Source organism: Pterocles gutturalis, unplaced genomic scaffold, assembly GCF_000699245.1.
Source record: "Pterocles gutturalis isolate BGI_N339 unplaced genomic scaffold, ASM69924v1 scaffold3623, whole genome shotgun sequence".
NCBI classification, from domain to species: domain Eukaryota; kingdom Metazoa; phylum Chordata; class Aves; order Pterocliformes; family Pteroclidae; genus Pterocles; species Pterocles gutturalis.
In genome coordinates, this window is record NW_010122818.1 from 146,839 (window position 1) to 165,533 (window position 18,695).

Consider the following 18,695-nt stretch of genomic DNA (forward strand, 5'->3'; position numbering starts at 1 on the left):
TTCATTATTCAGGAAAGAAAAGCTCACTCCTGATGGTCCTGCTGCAAAGCAAGCACAGATGGCTATGGCACCAGGACTGAGGGTCACGTGTGGATGGCTCAGTCAGGATTCAGCGGAGTGCTCTACTACTGGTGTAACACATCAGCCTGCTGGCTACACTGTGCAGTGGTGACACCAACCTCTGCTGCTGGTTTCTTCCCTAGGTATCTGTTCTGGTGACAGATGCAGAGAGTTAGACTTTGTTCTAGCTCCATGGATCCTCTTTAGCTTATGAGCATGGTGGCAGTACATAGTTCAAGCAGCCCTGCAAAAAGATGCCTCTTGTGCCTTCTGCATACAAAGTTTCAGTGTCTATGTTTGCTCATCAATGCTTGCTTTAAAATGTATGCTCAGACTACATATATACTTTATTAATCAGACTTTGGCCATTAATTACTTTTGTAAAATTTCTAAGAGCGCATTAACTTGAGGAGTTCAATGCCACCAAACTGATGGTATTTGAATTATCCTTTAAATTAATGCCCCAACAAAATGTATGCACTGGGGCTGACCTAGAACGCCTGCAAGTCACTGTCTGCCTACTGATAAGAGTTCCAGAGAACAAGGTACTATATTGTAATAAATGTGACCTTAACTAGAACCTGTATTTGTTTAATTTGTGGACAGAGCTAGGGGGAGAGGGAAAAAAAAAAGAAAAGAAAAAAAAAAAAACAAACACAAAGAGTTTGTACTTCTAGGTTCATTGTGGCTCTAAGGTTTTAGAACTTTTGCTATATGAATTTCGTTAAAGAAAAAATTTACGAGCCTGGTGATTGTTTCCATACACAGATAATAAAATAACATCTCCTCCAGCTTCCTGTACCAAACTTCAGCTCCTGTCTTTTAGATCTCCCATGTTTTATTAATTGCAAAGTAATTCTAGCACTTCATTTTCATATTTAAATACCTTCACTAAGGACTAATTTGATGAGGCAATTTGAAATTGTTTTCCTGCTTAGCAGGAATACTTTCCATAGATGTATGGGCAGGTCATGAGTACACTTCCTGTGGACATCATTAGAACATTACTCCCCCATTTTATATGTGGTCAAAAAAGTTTGATGAAAGAGATCAATCAACAATTGAGGTTAGCTTTTGTTATTTTGCAAGAAACCCTCATCCAATATCATTATGCCAGCAAACCTCTTGCAATGGATGCAGATAAGCCAAGCTGACAAAGTTCTTTCCTGTGTCATGCAAGAGGCACAGCAATAACGCTAGCAGAAGCCTTTCTTCTGTCAGGTAAGCAAGGACTAAATTATGTAAGGAAAAGTGGCTTTGAATAACTCCATACCTAAATCAAAGCTGCAGCACTGCCAGCATACTAATACACCTTATAAGACTACTGATTTTAGTTCCTGTGGGCCAGGCCATTAATCCTAACTAAAAATGTGAGAACACAAGAAAGTAAAATATTAACCTCTGGAATGCGCAGAGTGACAGGTACTTCATTAAAGAGTCTCCCCAAATCCAGCAGAAGTTTAACTGGATCTTTAACTGTAAGATAATTTCCCATTCTGATCAGACATGGAAGAAATCTCCTAAGATACACTGCACTTATCACACAGTTCGAAATATCTTGGACTGAAGCCCCAGAAGAAACAGCACAAAGAAGCAGAGAAATGCCCATGAGACCTTGCTTGCATTCAAAAATGAGCTACAATGCCAACTGTTTGTTGTCATTTGTCGCCATTTGAACAGTCCCCAGCCTTAACCTCTGCTATTTAGATTGCCTGGGAGTAAGGTCTGTTCAGGATTTTTCCTTCATTTCCTCACCTGAGCCGACTCTTAAGAGGTAGAGTGACATTTCATACCCATCAGCAACAGGTTCAGCTAGCAAGTTAAGATTCACTTTTGACGTAACCTATGCATGCCCTGTGCAATCTTCCGAAGTTTGTTTTTCACAATCATCCCCTTCTCAGCTTGACGGGAATGTATAAAGAAATCAAGGCTAAAACAAGAGGAAATTGGTAAATATTGCTGGTAAAGAAGAAAATTCCCTAGAGAAACAATGTGCAATAATTCCAGGAACATACAGTATTCTCCAGTAAGAACATCAGTCAGTTGTGACTTTTACACTGTACTGAAGACATAGACTCTCCCTGCTGGGAGGAAGTAAAGACCAAGGAAAAGAGATGGAGCGATAGGTAGGATGTCCCTCTTTTATCCATTGTTCTACCACTGGCAGTCTATACGATGCGAACCAAGTTACAGCACATCTATGCCTCAGTTGCAGCAATGAAGGAAGAGGATAATGACATTTACTCCCTTTGGTACTGTATTTTAGCAGATGGTTTACAAGAAGCCAAAATCTCTCAGGTTGCTTTAAAAAAAAAAAAAAACCAATTGAACTCTTCAGATGAAGTGGCCTATGAGCTAACATTATTCATCATTATGAATTAGACTTTTAGTACATTTACTACATATAGAGATACAATGCATCAAACTCTGTACCATTGTCTTTTTCTGTATGAGATCCTTGCCATTCACAAGAATCACAATTTAGAAAAAAACATTAGACACTACACAAATACATGCCAAAATCCAAGATATTAATTTGCCATGTCAAACTGACTGGGACATTCTGATTTGAGATTCTCCTAGGAGCTCTCAGTCTGGGATATTCTACCTTCATGGTGTTTACAAAGTCAAGGGAACTGATAGTCAAGCATGTTTGATAGTCGAGGGAATTCACTCAAGAGAGTATCAAACAGGAACAAGCTCAGAGACTACAGGGACTGCTAGGTAGTTTATTCCTCTATGTCTGAACTCCAAATGAATTAATTGTAAATGAATTCAAATGAATTGATTGTACAATGTTGATATTGCGTTACTGTGCCACATGATGCTTTCGTCTATGCATGCTCTATCTGCATCACAGAAGCTCACCTCTGACCTTTCATCTCCCACAACTCTGACACTGCACAGAAATCTGCATCCTCTCTCTTCTTTGCTCCCTGGCTCACAGTATCGGTGTAGACTTTCCATGTTGGAATTATTGCCTTGCCTTTGGTTCACAGAACAAACATTCCTCTTTTCTTCCATCTTTGCTAAATGATTCCCTAAGAAAGTCACTAGCAAAATCAACTGAATCAAGTGCCTTCTCCAGAGAAGCTGACATTCATCACCCTGCTAAACGTTAGTATTGGGACCACAAACCACAGAAGACTTACTGGTGCCTGGTTTGACGTAAGTGGTATTATAAATTTTCTCCTATACTTGTGGGTAGGGTAAATTTCACTCTAGCAGTTATTCCTGAGAAAAGAGGCTGGTGTGATTCAATCGGTTACGATTATAGGATGGTGTGTGCATGTAAACATACAGGCAAGCAAAACAGGGGAGGCACAATGCCACTCCTTACTGGCAGCAAAGCAGAGGTCTGGCAGGCCAAGAGAAGTTCCTCTAGTAAGATAAAAAATTTGTTTAAAAATAATGCTCCTCAAAACATTGCTTCTTTTTCAATGCTGTCAAAAAACCCAGAGATGATAGAGGGCAAGGTGCTTCAGCTCTCAGGTGCTCAGTTCAGAGAGCCTCTTGCTCACCTCAGCTTTCTGTTATGCCCCACACTCAGACCAGAAAGCACAAGGTATTTCTTTGCTATGTGCTGCAGAAAGGCTTGCAGGATCGGTGCCCAAGCATCCAACATGTGTTGGCAACCAGCAGGCAGCCTGGGACATGTTCTATTGCCCAAACCACCATATACCCCTTCTGACTCTGAGCTAATATAGAAATACCAAATGCAAACCAGCTCAGGAACTAAACTTCTAAGCACTACTTGAAGAGAAAACACAATCATCTCCCCCTTCCCATTTATTTAGCTATTCAGCATTCTCTCAGCTTCTTGCTTTGTATCATATTGATCTCAGTTTCCATTCCCACCTCCAAACTAAATCTTCTGAGAAATATGTTTTTTTCTTATTCCCTTCATGAATTTCTGCAGGAGCTGCTCAAAATGTTAGTTAACATCTCCCCTGTTATGTCTCCTAAGCCACTGTGTTAGGTTTTCTACAAGGGCACTCAAAAACATGATGAAGGCCTTGTGCTGTATGTTCTGCAGATCCACAGAGAAAACGTACAGATATTCTTGACTCTCAATATGCGTAGCCTAGAGCTGCAGCAGTAATGCAACTGGAAATTTAAGAGTGAGGGGAAACCAAAGACTTTACAAGCCTATGGATCTTGAAGTTTAGGAATCAGGGTCATCCTCATCAGGGCTATTTGGGGTGGTCTGGCAGAGAACATTAATGGGAGATCAAGATTAAGAACAAGACATGTTTAGAGGAGAGGAATCATATTCAGACTTTGGCAATGTTTTATCTGCTTCTATGCAGTACCACTAGCCCGTCCCCTTCTTTTTCAAATATTAAATTCACTAAGTAATACAGACGGGAAACAGACTGGTCCAGCAGCTGGAGCAGCAATGTCGGATCAGCACGTGTGGGTAATTAATGCCATTCATGTGGTAAACTTTCTCCACAGCACATCAGTGAAACTCCCCACACTGTTGATTCTTGACTCGTCATCTCCTCTTATGCATTCCTAGGGCTCTATTAAATCGCTACTCTGGAGGGCAATCTTGGGCACCCAAATGCTTCTGGGCTATCTGGTGTAACTGTTAGGGAGGGGCTCTTAAAACTGCAGCTTTCTCCATCTGTCCTCTTCACACTGGGGCTGTTTTTCTCTGCCTCCAATGTTTTAGGCCTTCTATCTTCACCTTCAGCCTGCTCCCCAGTGTGACACTCCAACCAGAAAAACTCATCCCCAAACAGAAATCACATCATCATTAACATTACACATGCAAATAGGCCTGAAAAAGACCTGGCTTGCAGACAGTATCCAAGATGTACATACAGCAACTGGGCACACTCACGAACCATTTGGAAATCTGGCTCCTAGCAGTTAAATTGCAGACAGAAATTATCTAAGCTTTCACAGCTTTCTCCCATCACAGGCAGATGGTGCTTGACCCCTGCAATCATTTCTGCCATATTTTGCCCATATGCAAACCCCACTGCTTCCATCATGCTGATAGTACCAACCCACATTTTTCAAAATTTATATTTTAATAAAGCATTTACAAGAAAATGTGAAGATTCCATAAATTTTCTCATGCATATCCATTCTCTAGGGACCACCTTAGGCTCCTCTAAAGCACCTCCATCTGTACCATCTAAGTACTGCTCCAAGTAAATCGAATCTGAATGGCTGGGTCCCTAATATAGCCTAGGAAACACTCCAATTCTCTCCGTTCTCTAGCGATCACGGATTGAAATCCAGTTTTCTCTCTTTGCCTACACAGCTAAACTTCTCACCCAGTCACTCTCCATCTCCAACTCTGATTACAGAAATCTCCTCCTTGAGACTCCCCAGTACATGCAAAACATAGCTGTCTGTCATTACCTTTCTTGCCTTACCTCCTTCTGGCCATAAGGGTGTCTCTAAAAACTATCAATGTATCCTTTTTCCTTTCCCCCTTCACGCAGTGCTGCTCCCTGTATATCCATTTACTGACTCTTAAAGCACTGTCACTCCTTCCCTGCCACCCGTTAAAAAACATCTCTGCTCATTTACCTCAGATGTGCCTCTGTACCTCCTCCTATCACATCTCTGTATCTGGTTTCCTGCACAATAGGAAATACACCAGCTTCCCCCCAGAATTCCTCTAGAACAATTTATCTTAAGACTGAAGGCCCAGAAAGCCTTATTTTATTCAAATACAATGCAATGTCCACATTTGATGTCTGTGTACTGCCCTATTTACGTATTCTGCATTTTAAAATTTTTATGAAAAAAGTTACTTCTACTTTCCATGCTTCTTCCCTCATTATAGTGTCAGGTAAACTGCAACCCTACCAGGATGGCTACAGAGAAACTAAAACCAAACAGTGCTACCAGACATTGAGACATCTTCAATTCTGATCAAAACAGGAAAAGAAGAGAAGAGAAGAGAAGAGAAAAAAAAAAAAGAAAAGAAAAGAAAAGAAAAGAAAAGAGAAAAGAAAAGAAAAACCACACACCACAAACCAGCCTGAACTACGCATTCCACACTTGGATTTACGATTCAGGTATATTACTGCTGGCAACTTAGTGCAACAAGTTCTAATTCTTCAATCAGAACCTGTAGCCATAAGGAAAAGGGGAGGCAGGAGGATCTATTCTGTGGCAAAAGGAGGAAACATTGGCTCAGACAATTCAAAGAAAACATGGTTACCTTCATCGCTGCTTATTTAGATACTGCAGCAGGGGAGCCCTCAGATCCCTAGTTCTGTGCCAGGAACACACTCTTACACTCTCCAATTCCTCCTACTCAAGTCTTAGACTCTGACCATATGAAGCGTCTACCCTGCCATAGCTGCCCTTCCTCCTGTCACCAAGCCCAGCTGAGTGGAGAAGTCCTTCCCAGCTGCAAAGAGGCAGAGAGGGTCATTGGGCACTCTGCCCCATTGCACTTCAGCACCTGCACGTAATCTCAGAGGAAGTGGGAAGGCAATGCTCCACGCAAGAAGCCCTATTATCCCCCATGCAAGCAATTAGTTGCTGTACTGCGAGACTAACATGGTCCAGATGAAATAAGAGAGATTACAGGGTGAAGGTTGAAAATTTCACCCTGCTGGCATCAATCCGTTTGCCTTCCTAGGAAAGTGAGACATCCCTAAGGGAAGTCCTTCAACAAGCACAGGGGAGTTGGAATAGACCATTCTGCTCTAATGCCTTCAAGAGATCAGTACAGGGCTTGGCAGGATATTCTTCACCATTACATACAGCAGTGCAATCCACTCAGGATGAGCTGTGTCTCTGGGAACAGGAGATTACATAGCTAGGACTTTGGCCGGAAAAAGAAGCCTTGCTCTACCAGAAAGCATAAACTGAAAGGTACAATATTTGCTATTACATTTTTATACTACCCCCAACTTTCTTAGCTTAGAATATCTTTCTTAAAAGCTCAAGCTACTCCAGTACTGGTCGATGAGAGATCAAGCATCTTTCCTGGCCACAGAGAAAATTTTTAAAATGTAACCTATAGGGATAGAATTACAAAACACATTGCCATGCAATGCAGAGAGCCAAGTAAAGTTCCCCGTAGCCAGTTCTGGATCCAGAAATGTTATAGGCACATGGCACTAATCTAATTCTGCCTCTTCAAGGACCAAAGCTGGCTGCCCCAGGGGGTCATCCTGATCCCCACAGGCATTCTAGCTTTGCAAGACAGCTCGGGTTTCTTTCATACCATGCTGCATTGCACAGATATACCCCGGCATTTCAGAAGTAAACATAAAGGAAACACTCAAAAGAACCGTCGTCTAATTCTGGGTGGATCTCTGGTTGATCCTGTTACCTTTGCCATCAGTGTTTTCATCCCTAGCTAAGGAAAGAAGAGGAAACTGACCCTGGGAGGAATTTCACAAGGCAAACTACTGTCTGCTCAACTCATACAAAGCTCCACTTAATGGCAGCAGTGCCTGCTCTGACGTGTGGGAATAACTGACAATATATGCAATGAGAACCCTTCTCAGCCTATACAGGCTGTCTATTCTGGTCAGACCCTGCCCCATGCAGCTGTCAGCATTACGGCTGCACTTCTGGATGTTGTCAGGATTCTGATAGTCATCTAGGGACACTCTTTCTCCATGAATCACAGCTCCCTGTCACTTCCACTTGCCAAAAGCAGAACTGAGGGAAAAAGCACAACGCTCAGCTTCCTTACATGTCTTAGTAGTACCTGCGGTAATTTATTCTCCAGCATAAGGGGGTCTGGAGGAATGATGGACTGGGCATGCAAAGTGCTAATTAGTAACAAGGCTTTCTTTTTGAAATATTACATTTTCTCCATTTATCCCATTTCCTGGTGTCTGCCCCAGCAACTCCGCACTACACTCACATTTGGTGAATAGAGTATACTGAATTCATTCTCAAAGGCCATGCAATGTACATTTTGGGCACATTTTCACAGCAGCTGAAAGCATTACTAGGCCACTATTAAAAGTGGGTTGCTACTAAGCAAGTATAGCTCAAACCCAGCCAGCACCAGCCCACCCTTAAGTCTAGCCAGGTGCTCATACACATCTCCTGTCACTGCCTAGTCAGGTTAAGGTACAAAAGCACATTCCGATTATCTGTTTTCTTCCTCTCATTCTTAAGTCGTTGCTTGGGTTTTGCTTCTCACAGAGCATGCTGGGATGGCTATGTAAGTCGCTCTTAGCACATTGTGCAAGCTAATAGAATACAAATGATTATATAAATAATAAAGGTGCTGAAGATTTTCTTGTCACCACTTTCTCTGCTCCATTGGCTTGACTTAAAGCACACGTAAAAATGGCTTCTGCTAAGTGTTATGTTCATAGCATCCATAAATAAAATTAAGATCCTGATTTAAAGAGACACTAAAAAGCTGTATCCCCTCTTGATTTCAATCAAATGAGGATGCTCAGTGCCTATGAAAATCAGGCCCAAGGCTCTACAGATGAAAACAGAAGGATTTGATCTCTGTATGACAGTTTATGCTCAGGAGAGCAGTTTCACTTCCTATGTAAGATATTCACATGCTCTTTTCCAGCATATGTGCATCCCCTTAATTAATCTAGAGGTCAGACAGGAGAACAGTTCCAGACGTTGACAGCCATTGCTTGCATCAAAGGACTGGCACATAACAGACAACCTTAGCACCATGGGTCGAGCACTGGTAGGATGGTAACTTGTCAGGCAGTTAAAGATGCAGAACAACATATAACTCCACATTGCTGTTTCCATGAGTCCTATACAAAAGCTCAGGTCTGCCTTCCCTTTGATACTAAATGTTCATACAAAGAGGATATTATGACAACCCTCCTAGCTGCAAATAAAATTAGATCCCCCAAGCCACACCCTGTGAAAAACAGTATTAGTACAGAATCACAACATCAGGGAGAAACCTCCTGCAAGAAACGCTTATGCCAGACTAGGTACGAAGCTGACTGAGAAAACTTGTTTTTCAGTAAGCTTTCTATAACATATTTTGGGGGTGTCAATATCTATATCATCATTAATGACAACGATCATCACAAATTCTACTAGAAGAGTTAGAAAAGAAGACAAAAGCTGACTTCAGAGCCTGATACCTGAACAACTGCACCAAGTTTCAGATATGGGCTGAGGCTTCATCCTTTTTTAAAATTTTCCTTCGAAGGAACACTAGTCTATTATTCTAGTTGCTGCTGCTAACCAGGCAGTCTAATCTCTATTATCCAGGTGTAGATTTTCTCAAAGTTATGGATTAACTACATGACAGAGGAATCCAGTCAGCAGGAGACAACATGGTTGTGGAAGGCAGCTAGCTATTCCTGACCAATACAGCAGTGCTCTGCTACATGGACTTGCCAAACACAGTCAACTTCAAGTCCAGATGCCTCATTATTGCCACATTCTTCTCACCTAATTTATACATATATTTTTTGCTATCCTCAAGTTTAATTTTTCCAGTTTATTCTACCTCTGTGTCTTCCTGGTAAATTGATAACTGCCTGTATTCACAGGTAAAATCCAGAACCTTAAAAACATCCTAAATATGCTTCTGATTATGATTTTTTCACCCAAAAATGCTGCTTACTAATAAAAAGCCATTTATCTTTTTTTAAATGGCTGTTGCCTCAGTGCCTAGAAGACTATAATGCTTCCCTGTAAATGGCTAATAGCCTACAGAAGACACCTCTCCCACTACCATGGGTATGTTTTCTGTAATCCAAGCACTAGAAGTCTGATTCTGACCGCAAGCTCATGATTTTCGCAGCTGATTCCTTCTGTCCATCTGAATTATAAGTTTATCCTTACAGAGCTGTTACAATATCAGTGTAAAATTCAGCATCACAAAAAGACACTGAGTGTGAAATGAAAGGCAGGACGAGCAATGAGTTTGAGAAACGGAAAGCAGAGAAACAAGAATTATTTTGAAACAGTTACCTCTTTGAGGCAGCCCATGAAGTTGTTGCTTACTGGAGATCCAGGTAAATCAGCAGTACTGGGGCTCCCTCCCACGTAAAAGAAGTCATCTGAGCCCAGCATGGTGTAGTCCTCTTGTGTGTAGCCCGTGGTGGTGAGGATGCCATCCACAGAGATTGTCACCTATTTGAGGGACACAATGGACAAAGAAAATCCCACCAATAACCTTACCATCCTGAACAGAACAAGTTACCTCCCCTACATTTTTATGTCAGTTTTATAAAGGATTTTGTTGAGATTGTTCTGTATTTTTTCAGTTCAGCCAAGCTTCATTTTCTGGTCTGCTTCACCCACAATGGAAATGTGCCAGCATCTACTTCTCCACATTCTGATGTATCAGCACTGTCAGGCTGACCCAGCAGTCTACCGATTGAGATGCTTTCCATCTATATTCAGGCCAGAAAATGGAACTGTCCTTGAAAGAGATTTCTCATATTATTTGATTTTATGATTAATTAGTATATAGTTTAATGATTACAGTTAGTTATGGTTGTTAGTGAAAAAAAACCCACTAATGAAGACGAGGTTGGTATTTTTTATTTTTTTATGTTTCTTTTGCTCACGGCACACTGATGATCATGCATTCGGGGAGGGGGGGGGGAAGGGATCTCACTTTCAATACTTTATGGATGTGCATGCCATGTACCTAGAGAGACACACACCCACCACCCACCAAAAAAAAAAAACAAACAAACAAAATCATAATCAAAATATAAACAGGAAATAAATTAAAATAAAACAAATGAAAATAAATCAACCACACACGAACAAGTGTGAGAGAAGCAGAGATGAGAAAGAAAGAAAACACAAAGCGTGCACACACTGCACTTTGACATGTCATGCCAATATATCTGGAGCCCAGAAAGATAACAGGAAAAAAGAGAGAAGAGAGAGAGAGGGAGAAGAAGAGAGAGAGAGAACTATTTCACACTTGCATGCAATCCAAAAATAAACAAAACCAAAAACAAACAAAAGAATCCAAAAAAAAAAAAACCAAAACCAAAAAAACAAAACCCAAAATAATAATAAAAAAACGTCAAAATAGAACAAAAATGTCCCCAAAAAATCTAACCCCAAACACATGGAGGGTGAAAGGGGACGGAAGGAGAGGAAGGGAGAGGAGCAAGTGAATTAGATGTGTTTTCTGTAGATGCTGTTAGTGGTTTAAAGGGGAGATGAAGGAAAATAGATTGAGGCCAGGAGGAGACGGGTGAGTCACCAGACGTGGACATGCCATGCAGAGTGTGTACTGAGACAAACAACCGGCTGAGCTCCTGTTGGCCACGGCAGGTAGAGGTCAGAGAGAGATAGAAAGTGAGAGAGAGAGCAAGAGGGAGAGCAAGAGGGAGAAGGAGGAGGAGAGAATAAGGAGGGAGGGAATTGGGGGAAAATCAGGAGAAAGAGGACAACTCCGGCCAGTTTGCCTGTAATAGCCGTTGCCACAACAAAAGGATGAGAGAAAAAGAGAGCCTTCACCACCACGGACTAGAGGCCCTGGAATGGTTCTTATCTAGAAACCTTCAGAGTAAAAAACAAAAATGAAAAGGGGGGAAAAAAGCAAAACAAACCAAAGTGAAAGAGTTTAAGCTGAACTCGAAAGCAAGGGGAAAAACCCAACAATTTATCGCTGGAATGGAAAAGAACTAAAGAGGGAGGTGAAGAAACCAACGAAAGAAAGGTCCAAACCCCATTTCCAGAAGAGTTGTGTTAGTTGCTTTTGTTGCTCATTTTTCCATTAAAAAAAAAAAAAAAAAAAAAAAAAAAGAAAAAAAAAGTGTTTTCAATGAAATTAAATTAAAGGAAGAAGTATAAAGGAGGGGGAAAAAGAGGGGGTAGGGGGAGGAAAAGGCAGGTAACACACGGCAAACCCAAAAAAAGAGACAATAAGAATGATATCTACCAGACAATGTAGTTTGTTTACCATAGCGTGTCCAATGCCTGAGTGCTTTGCGGAAAAGGGGGAAGAAAGGAAATTAAAAAATCGTGAACAGAACGATTGTTAATTAAAATAACTAAAAGCAAAGATGAGTCGTTAGGGTGTTAGTACATTAGTTGGTTAGTAAAAATGACACATTGCATGAATGGTCTAGTGTTAGTCTTTCAAAAAAAGGCATGGGGCACCTGACACACACAAAGTGAGAAAAAGGACAATATGACCAGGACTCTATGGGGAACCATGCCATCTAGACTGTAAAGAAGGGTGCTCCCTAGTCTTCCCATGCTGATATTAGTCATTAACTTCAACCCTCATACACATTATCCAGGACTGAAGCAAAGTTAAAAAAGTGCAATACTTACTCTTCATATGCCCATTCAAGTGCTCCCCCCAAACAAGAACCTTACCCTCAGAGATGCACACGCACAGTACATAGTTAGCCCCCTCAGCACAAACCCAGCCATGACCCCAAACCCAACCATGACTCTCTTCTTCCATCCACCATCATCTCTGCACTCCTCTTCCAAGCCTCACTACCCTCAAGCATTGCAGAATATAACAAGCAGGCCAATATTTCCTTTGGCTGGAGGATGCAGATGAAGATGAGTCCAAGACTCTTGAGTCTTCCTTCCAAGTTTCCCAGTCTGCATGTTTCTGTACAGAAAGTAAGCTTGTGACTTTCAGGAGAAGCACACAAAAATAGCTGTGCTTGGCTCTTTGCCTGTAGCTCACTTAGGTCACCCAAGAGTACAGGAGTTTAACCTCTCCTAGGGAGAAATGTGTCAAGGAATTGTGTAGGAAGAATTGTGTTGCTTGCATCAAGGTTGAAGACAGAGATTGATAAGATTTAGTGTCTCTCCTGTTATACTGCATCTATATTACAGAGAAGCTAGGAGAATTCACCAGTCAGTCCACTTAGTTGGGTTTAGCAGAGCTTTGGAGATGCTTTGTTGACCCCTTCCAAGGCATGTACATGCCAACTGCTCAAACCTAAACATTGTTTCTTGTTTGCTTCTTAGCAGCTAGGGAACTCAAGATCTTTATAGCAGGTTTTGCATGGTGACTAGCTTCAGTGTTAATAAGGAAGTGCAGACCATGGAGGCTCAAAGTCCTTGTTCCAGTGTGACTGAAGTTGTCGAATTATCACAAATTCCACAAACAAGATCTTTGCTGCCTCACGTAAAAACTATCTGCTTGCAAATTTCAGAGAGTTGCACATTTAATAAGGAAGCAAGTTTGTTCAGACTTTGTCGCATTGAACATAACATCCCATGTCTATTTTATTTTCTATGGGCATTAAATAATAATATTCTATACTTGGGTATAAAGAGCGCAAACTCCTCTGAAATCTTCATCAAGGAAGTCTGACTCTCAGTGATATGTTGTTAGTAAATCCATTTTCACAAGCCAGGAGGTGGCCCAGGGGAGAAGAACATGCTAAAAATGAGCTGGAGTGTCAGCAGTGGACCTGAAAACAGACATGGGAAACCTGACATTCAGTCTCCTCTGCTCCTCCCACCAGACCACACTGCCCCAAACATGCTCTGGAAGCCTTGGTAAAATGCAGCCGTGATCCTATTTCTAGTAAAGGCTTCTCACAAGGCAGAAAGAGGGCTTACTTTTAACTGAAATAATGAGATAAATGAACAAGGAGATTTGCTTTCACATTAACAATCGCTACTCAGAGGAATCTGTGGGTTCACTTGGTTTGTCTCTAAGGAGATTAACTGCTGTGATAGTCATTTGCTCTAAAAAAAATCAGCACTTAGTACTTTTCTAGCTTAGCTAAAAAACATTTAACAATTCCAAAAAGTACTGGGCAAAAGTCCAGGTATTTGAAGTTCTGCTCTAATTATAGGAACAGACAAAAAAAATGCAAATCCTTCTCTACCTTCTCCCACTCTAAAAAGAGTAGAGGAAAATACTAGATGGCATCCTGAAGCTCTGATAGCCCCTTTACCTGGAATTGTTTTAGCTTTTTATCACATTATTGGAATTCCTAAGGCTCCTTTTTTTTAAAGTTCATTTTAATGAGAAATATATTTCTCTCCAGTGCAATGTTTCCAATCAATTACAAGGGGCTACTGATTTCCTTATAAAGCATCAGTATTCAAGGGCAATGTTTTTTGTTGACTTTTTTTTTGCTTTTTGGGGGTGGGTGGGTTTTTTTTGAGGAAACGTGGGCACAGCACAGAAACAAAACTTCCAAGTGACCTATATTATGTTGCAAGTTTACAGGTGAATTTATGTCAGGAAAGATGCAGGAAATATTTCTTAAATACAAACTTGTTTAGGATATACAAAATTATATTGGATGTGATAAAGGACAAAATGTGTGATTTTATACATTTCAGACAGTGAAAGATTGTTAAGTATTTTACAGATAGAGAAACTCTGTCTTATGCATGCACACACACAAACAGGACAGGTAAGCTGCTGGAAGCTGCTGTCAGAATGGAGAAACCCAAAAACTCTTCACCCTGTGCTTTATTTAGAATGGTGCCTTTAACTTTCGTTGTTGTTGTTGTTAAGTGAAGCATTTATAAGGACAAGATACAGACTGACCATTCTCAGTTGTGTCCTGGAAAATGTCCATAGCAGGTATTAAGTAGGTACCAGTCATTCAAGTTTTCCATCTTTTCCAAACTCTTTATCCAGAAGATTGAAGGGTTTTAATAATTCTTCATCCTGAGTACTATCAATTAAAAGTAAGAATGCACAGGACCTAACAGGAAGGCTGCAGCACTGAAGGTTTCTCCTCAATGAAAACTGTGGTCAAACTTACCAATAATTTTTGGATGACATCTTTCAGGACTATCAGGATTGCTTCTCCTCAAGGCCTCATCAGTTCCACTTTCTGGGAAGTTTAGGTTCTGTGTCAGTCTCTTAATTTTGAGATTGAACTTGATCAGAAGTTAAAATGAAAGTATCCAGGGAAAAGATGATTCAAAAAAATTCCATCCTCATTGATATTTATTAGTTGAACTGCATTCTGTCACACCTATTTATAGAATTGGACCCCAGATCAGCTCTGTTATTTATTTTTCATTTAAGACTGGCCTTTCTTTGGAAAGAGCAGAGACACCTTATTAAAATATCCTCTTTCTTGCCCCATCAAGCTGGACCCTTTAAGAATTCAGGATCACATGAAAACATCCATAGTGAATAGATCAGGAGGATTAAAAATTTTTGGTGCCGCTTAACTGGCAAGGGACTCACTTTCTAATAGTCACCAAAGCACTGTCCCGGTCTAATCAAAGATGGAGAGGCATAGACATATTTCCATTTAACTGTGGACCCAGAAAATAAATTTAAAAATCACTAGACGAAAGATCAGGAAAAGAAAGTGATAGCTTCCTATACAGAGTTTTGTCTGTGACCCTTCCCCACTCTGCTTCTTCAAGATCCAAACCAATCCTGGCATGAAGCAAGGACGTGTTTTGCTTCAGGCACATTTTCCCACTGAAAACTGATTTCTGGTGAAAATAAAGGGTATGATTAACTAAAATGACCAGTAAGGTATACTGAGATACACAGAGACTAGCCATTGTGAGACTATCTAAAAATAAAAAACATGTCAAATAAAGCCATACATTCTGACCCTTCCAGACTGACAACACTCAACTGGTTTGTGCATCTGGTGGGAACATTTGAATAAGATTCTTAAGACCCATCCACTGCATAAGAAATTAAATTTTCATCTGCATACAAACTACTGAGAGACTCATATTGCCATAAGTGAGAACCCTGTAGTCTCATGAAAGTTTGATGATAGATTTGTCATCAAAGAGCCAGACACCCTAAGCATGTAGAAATACAGGAATTCACATGGGAAAGACAAATAAATATCTTCAGCCCTAGACCCAAATATTTAAAAGAAAGGTGTGAAATCCTCACAACAGATAAATTATCCACTGACATCTACTAGTAGAGACTGTTTCTGATCCCTGGCACTGATTGTCCTACACTCACAGATACGCTTTACCTTAGCTCCTGTAAAATATTAGCACAAAAGCTGTTTTCTCAGCAAATGACATTGTATAAACTCAAATAAAACTATTAAGGGTTGTGTTAATACTCACATTAATGAACAAGTAAACCAATCATTTTGTTTTCACAAATCTATTTTGGAATCTTACATTTACAAGCTACTTCTGCTGCTTCTACCAATCAGCAAGACACCAAATAGTTCCCGTTCACAGTGTAAGCCTCATTTATCATGCAGCAGATGGGCCTTAGTGACTTGATATATTCACCAGTTTTCAGAGCAAGGTTATTTAATTTTATCTTATCTATGTCTGAATTTATATTTCATGAGGAAGGCTTCAGGATTTTAAGACTAACCTACTACCAAATACATCACCTGATAGAGTTGTCTGCTTAGAAAAGCAGCATACAGATGTGCAAAATTACACCGGTCAAAGTCACAAAAAATTTTCCAAAGTGGAATTGCAGGGTGCTGGATTGATCAGCATTTGCTGGGTTTTGATCCTTCCACTTTTCCAGTCCTCACAGCAAACACTCTCATAGGCAAAGACACAAGAAATAAAGTAGAATCTTGTTACAGAAAGAAGGGGGGGAGGGGAATCAAGAAGAAGAAAAAAAGAACAGAGAATCAAGAAGACTCAGAAAGACTCCAGCCAATTAATTCCAAAGCTATAAAGTTAAAATAATTACACACATACCCACCAGCCTGCATACCTGCACACTCACATGCACACACAAAGAAAAGAAAAAGTAAAGTAAAAAAAAAGACTTCCGGAATTAGAATTATGACATCATGGCAATGGTTAAACCAATTAACAAAACTGAAAGAAAAAGGAGAGAGGTGCAGAGCACTGGCTGCTGGAAAAAGACTCTGTTCCCACAGTAATTAAATGCAACAAGAATACTACTGATAAGATTGAATCATAATTAAGGAAATAATAAAATAAAGGGAGAACTGAAAAAGAGAAAAGGGAGATTAAAGTAAAGTTACATCACAAATTTTTATTATTAAATAAAACTGGGAAAAAAAAAAACAGAAAATTAATAAAGTGGAGATGAAGATATCACAACAGGGATCAATTCCCGTCAACTAATGTTTTTTCGCTGTCCTTTAGATACCAAGATCCAGAAAAGGTGAAGAAACTCTAACAATTTCACTGAGCATCCCCAATTCTCCATTATTCTCTCCCAACTTCCCATCCTAATAAGACAGAACAAGATCTTCCCCAGCATTTTCTCCCCTTCACCATTACCTGCCGCAGGTTGCGTGTCACCTTAACGTCATGCCACGCGTTGTCATTGAACTTGCCATTCACTGGCTCCACAATGGCCTCGAAGGCCCCAGACCCCAGGTTAATGACCAACGAGACCGCACCGTCTTTCAGGGCCAGGTTGACATAATCAGCTGACTTGCCAGTGTGCAGAATGAGCCCGTTGCGTTGCCATGTCTTGAAGGAGAGAGTGATCTCATCGCTGCTGCTCTGGATGGGGTTTTGCGACAGGTCATAGCAAAGGTATTCGGACCCACGGAAAGTGGCCATGTTCTCATCTCGCGCTGGAAAAAAGGGAAATGGAACTATTCAGCAGTCAGACAAGAAGAGATTCAAGATCATAATGAAATTCCTGAGCAATCTCACAGCACTGTTAGAGTTCTGTAGCAAGGATATCAAGAGAATTAACGGCAGAGTCCTTGATACTGAAGAATTTCAGCACTGCCTTTTCAGTTTCACTGCAGCACTGTCACCATAGGGACCGTTCAAAAGTATGCAGTGGAGCCTAGAAAAGTACATGTAAAGACACTGCTGTAAGACACTTCATATCTTTTTGGGGAGAATGACAGGAAACTCTACTATTCACAACATCATGTATGCATTCTTCCAAAAGAAACCAACATTTTGCAAAGATTAGTATTTTGATTAATTAGTCATGTCACCTGAATTTATATTAACCCATCTGCCAAGCAATCTCAGACAGGCATCAGAAGATAAACCTGACAGAGCGGCCCCTTTTTTTCAACTGAATGAGAGACCAAGCAGACAAGAGAGCTACATGAAGTGTTCTATAGTTTCCTTCTCTGGGAGCATGAGGGAAGTCCAGACAAAACATTTTGTGCTCAGCCATAATGATGCTGCTGCTAAACACATTTCAGAACGTTGACTGTTTGATCACCTTATCCAGAAAATCTGTACTGGAGAAGCATATCCTTTTCATACAGCAAAAATAAACATAGGGGAATTATTCACAACATGTGACATGAAACATTTCCTCATTGAGGAAAAAAAAAAAGCTCTTATGTACAGTAAGGAAAACCACTGAACTAATTTCTTAGCAACTGCAGGCAGCATTTGAATACCATGACAGTCCTTCGTGTGAGTTGGAAGTCTACTTCCCAGTACCTGGGCTTCCACAGTCACTCAGAGCCAGCTCTGCTGCCATATCACACTACTTCGATGACTTGAGCCAACTGTGTACCTCGGTTTTACCCAGTGGAAGGAACAGAGCTGGGATCGTAAAGCTTGCAGGAGGGCTGTCTGTAGCCCATTCCTAACAGTGCAATCTGGGGGAAAATGGTAGTTAGAATGGAGTCCATACAGATCCCCCCACTCCACATTGCAGCACCTTTCTGACTCCCAGCTGTGAAAGCGAGTCTGAGCATGAATAAGTGGATGGTACAGGCAGTCACTGCTTACAATCCACTGCATAAGGCAAGTGCTAGTGCTACTGCCATTGACATTAATAGCATTTTTCTGCTTCATTTTGT

The 18,695-nt window shown here is 40.7% G+C and overlaps 1 protein-coding gene across 1 annotated transcript in view; it reads right to left on the reverse strand.

Annotated features, from left to right (window-relative positions):
* Window positions 1-18,370, reverse strand: part of LOC104464810 (neurexin-3) — a gene marked incomplete at its 3' end in the record, with an annotated part of 92,349 nt that extends 73,979 nt beyond the window's left edge. The window contains exons 1-4 of the mRNA XM_010077646.1: window positions 18,331-18,370; window positions 17,188-17,489; window positions 11,912-11,956; window positions 9,973-10,134 (exon numbers count right to left, since the gene is read on the reverse strand). Coding sequence (XP_010075948.1) covers window positions 9,973-10,134; window positions 11,912-11,956; window positions 17,188-17,489; window positions 18,331-18,370 — 549 coding nt within the window. The remainder of the gene's footprint in view (window positions 1-9,972; window positions 10,135-11,911; window positions 11,957-17,187; window positions 17,490-18,330) is intronic.
* Window positions 18,371-18,695: the final 325 nt, after the last annotated feature.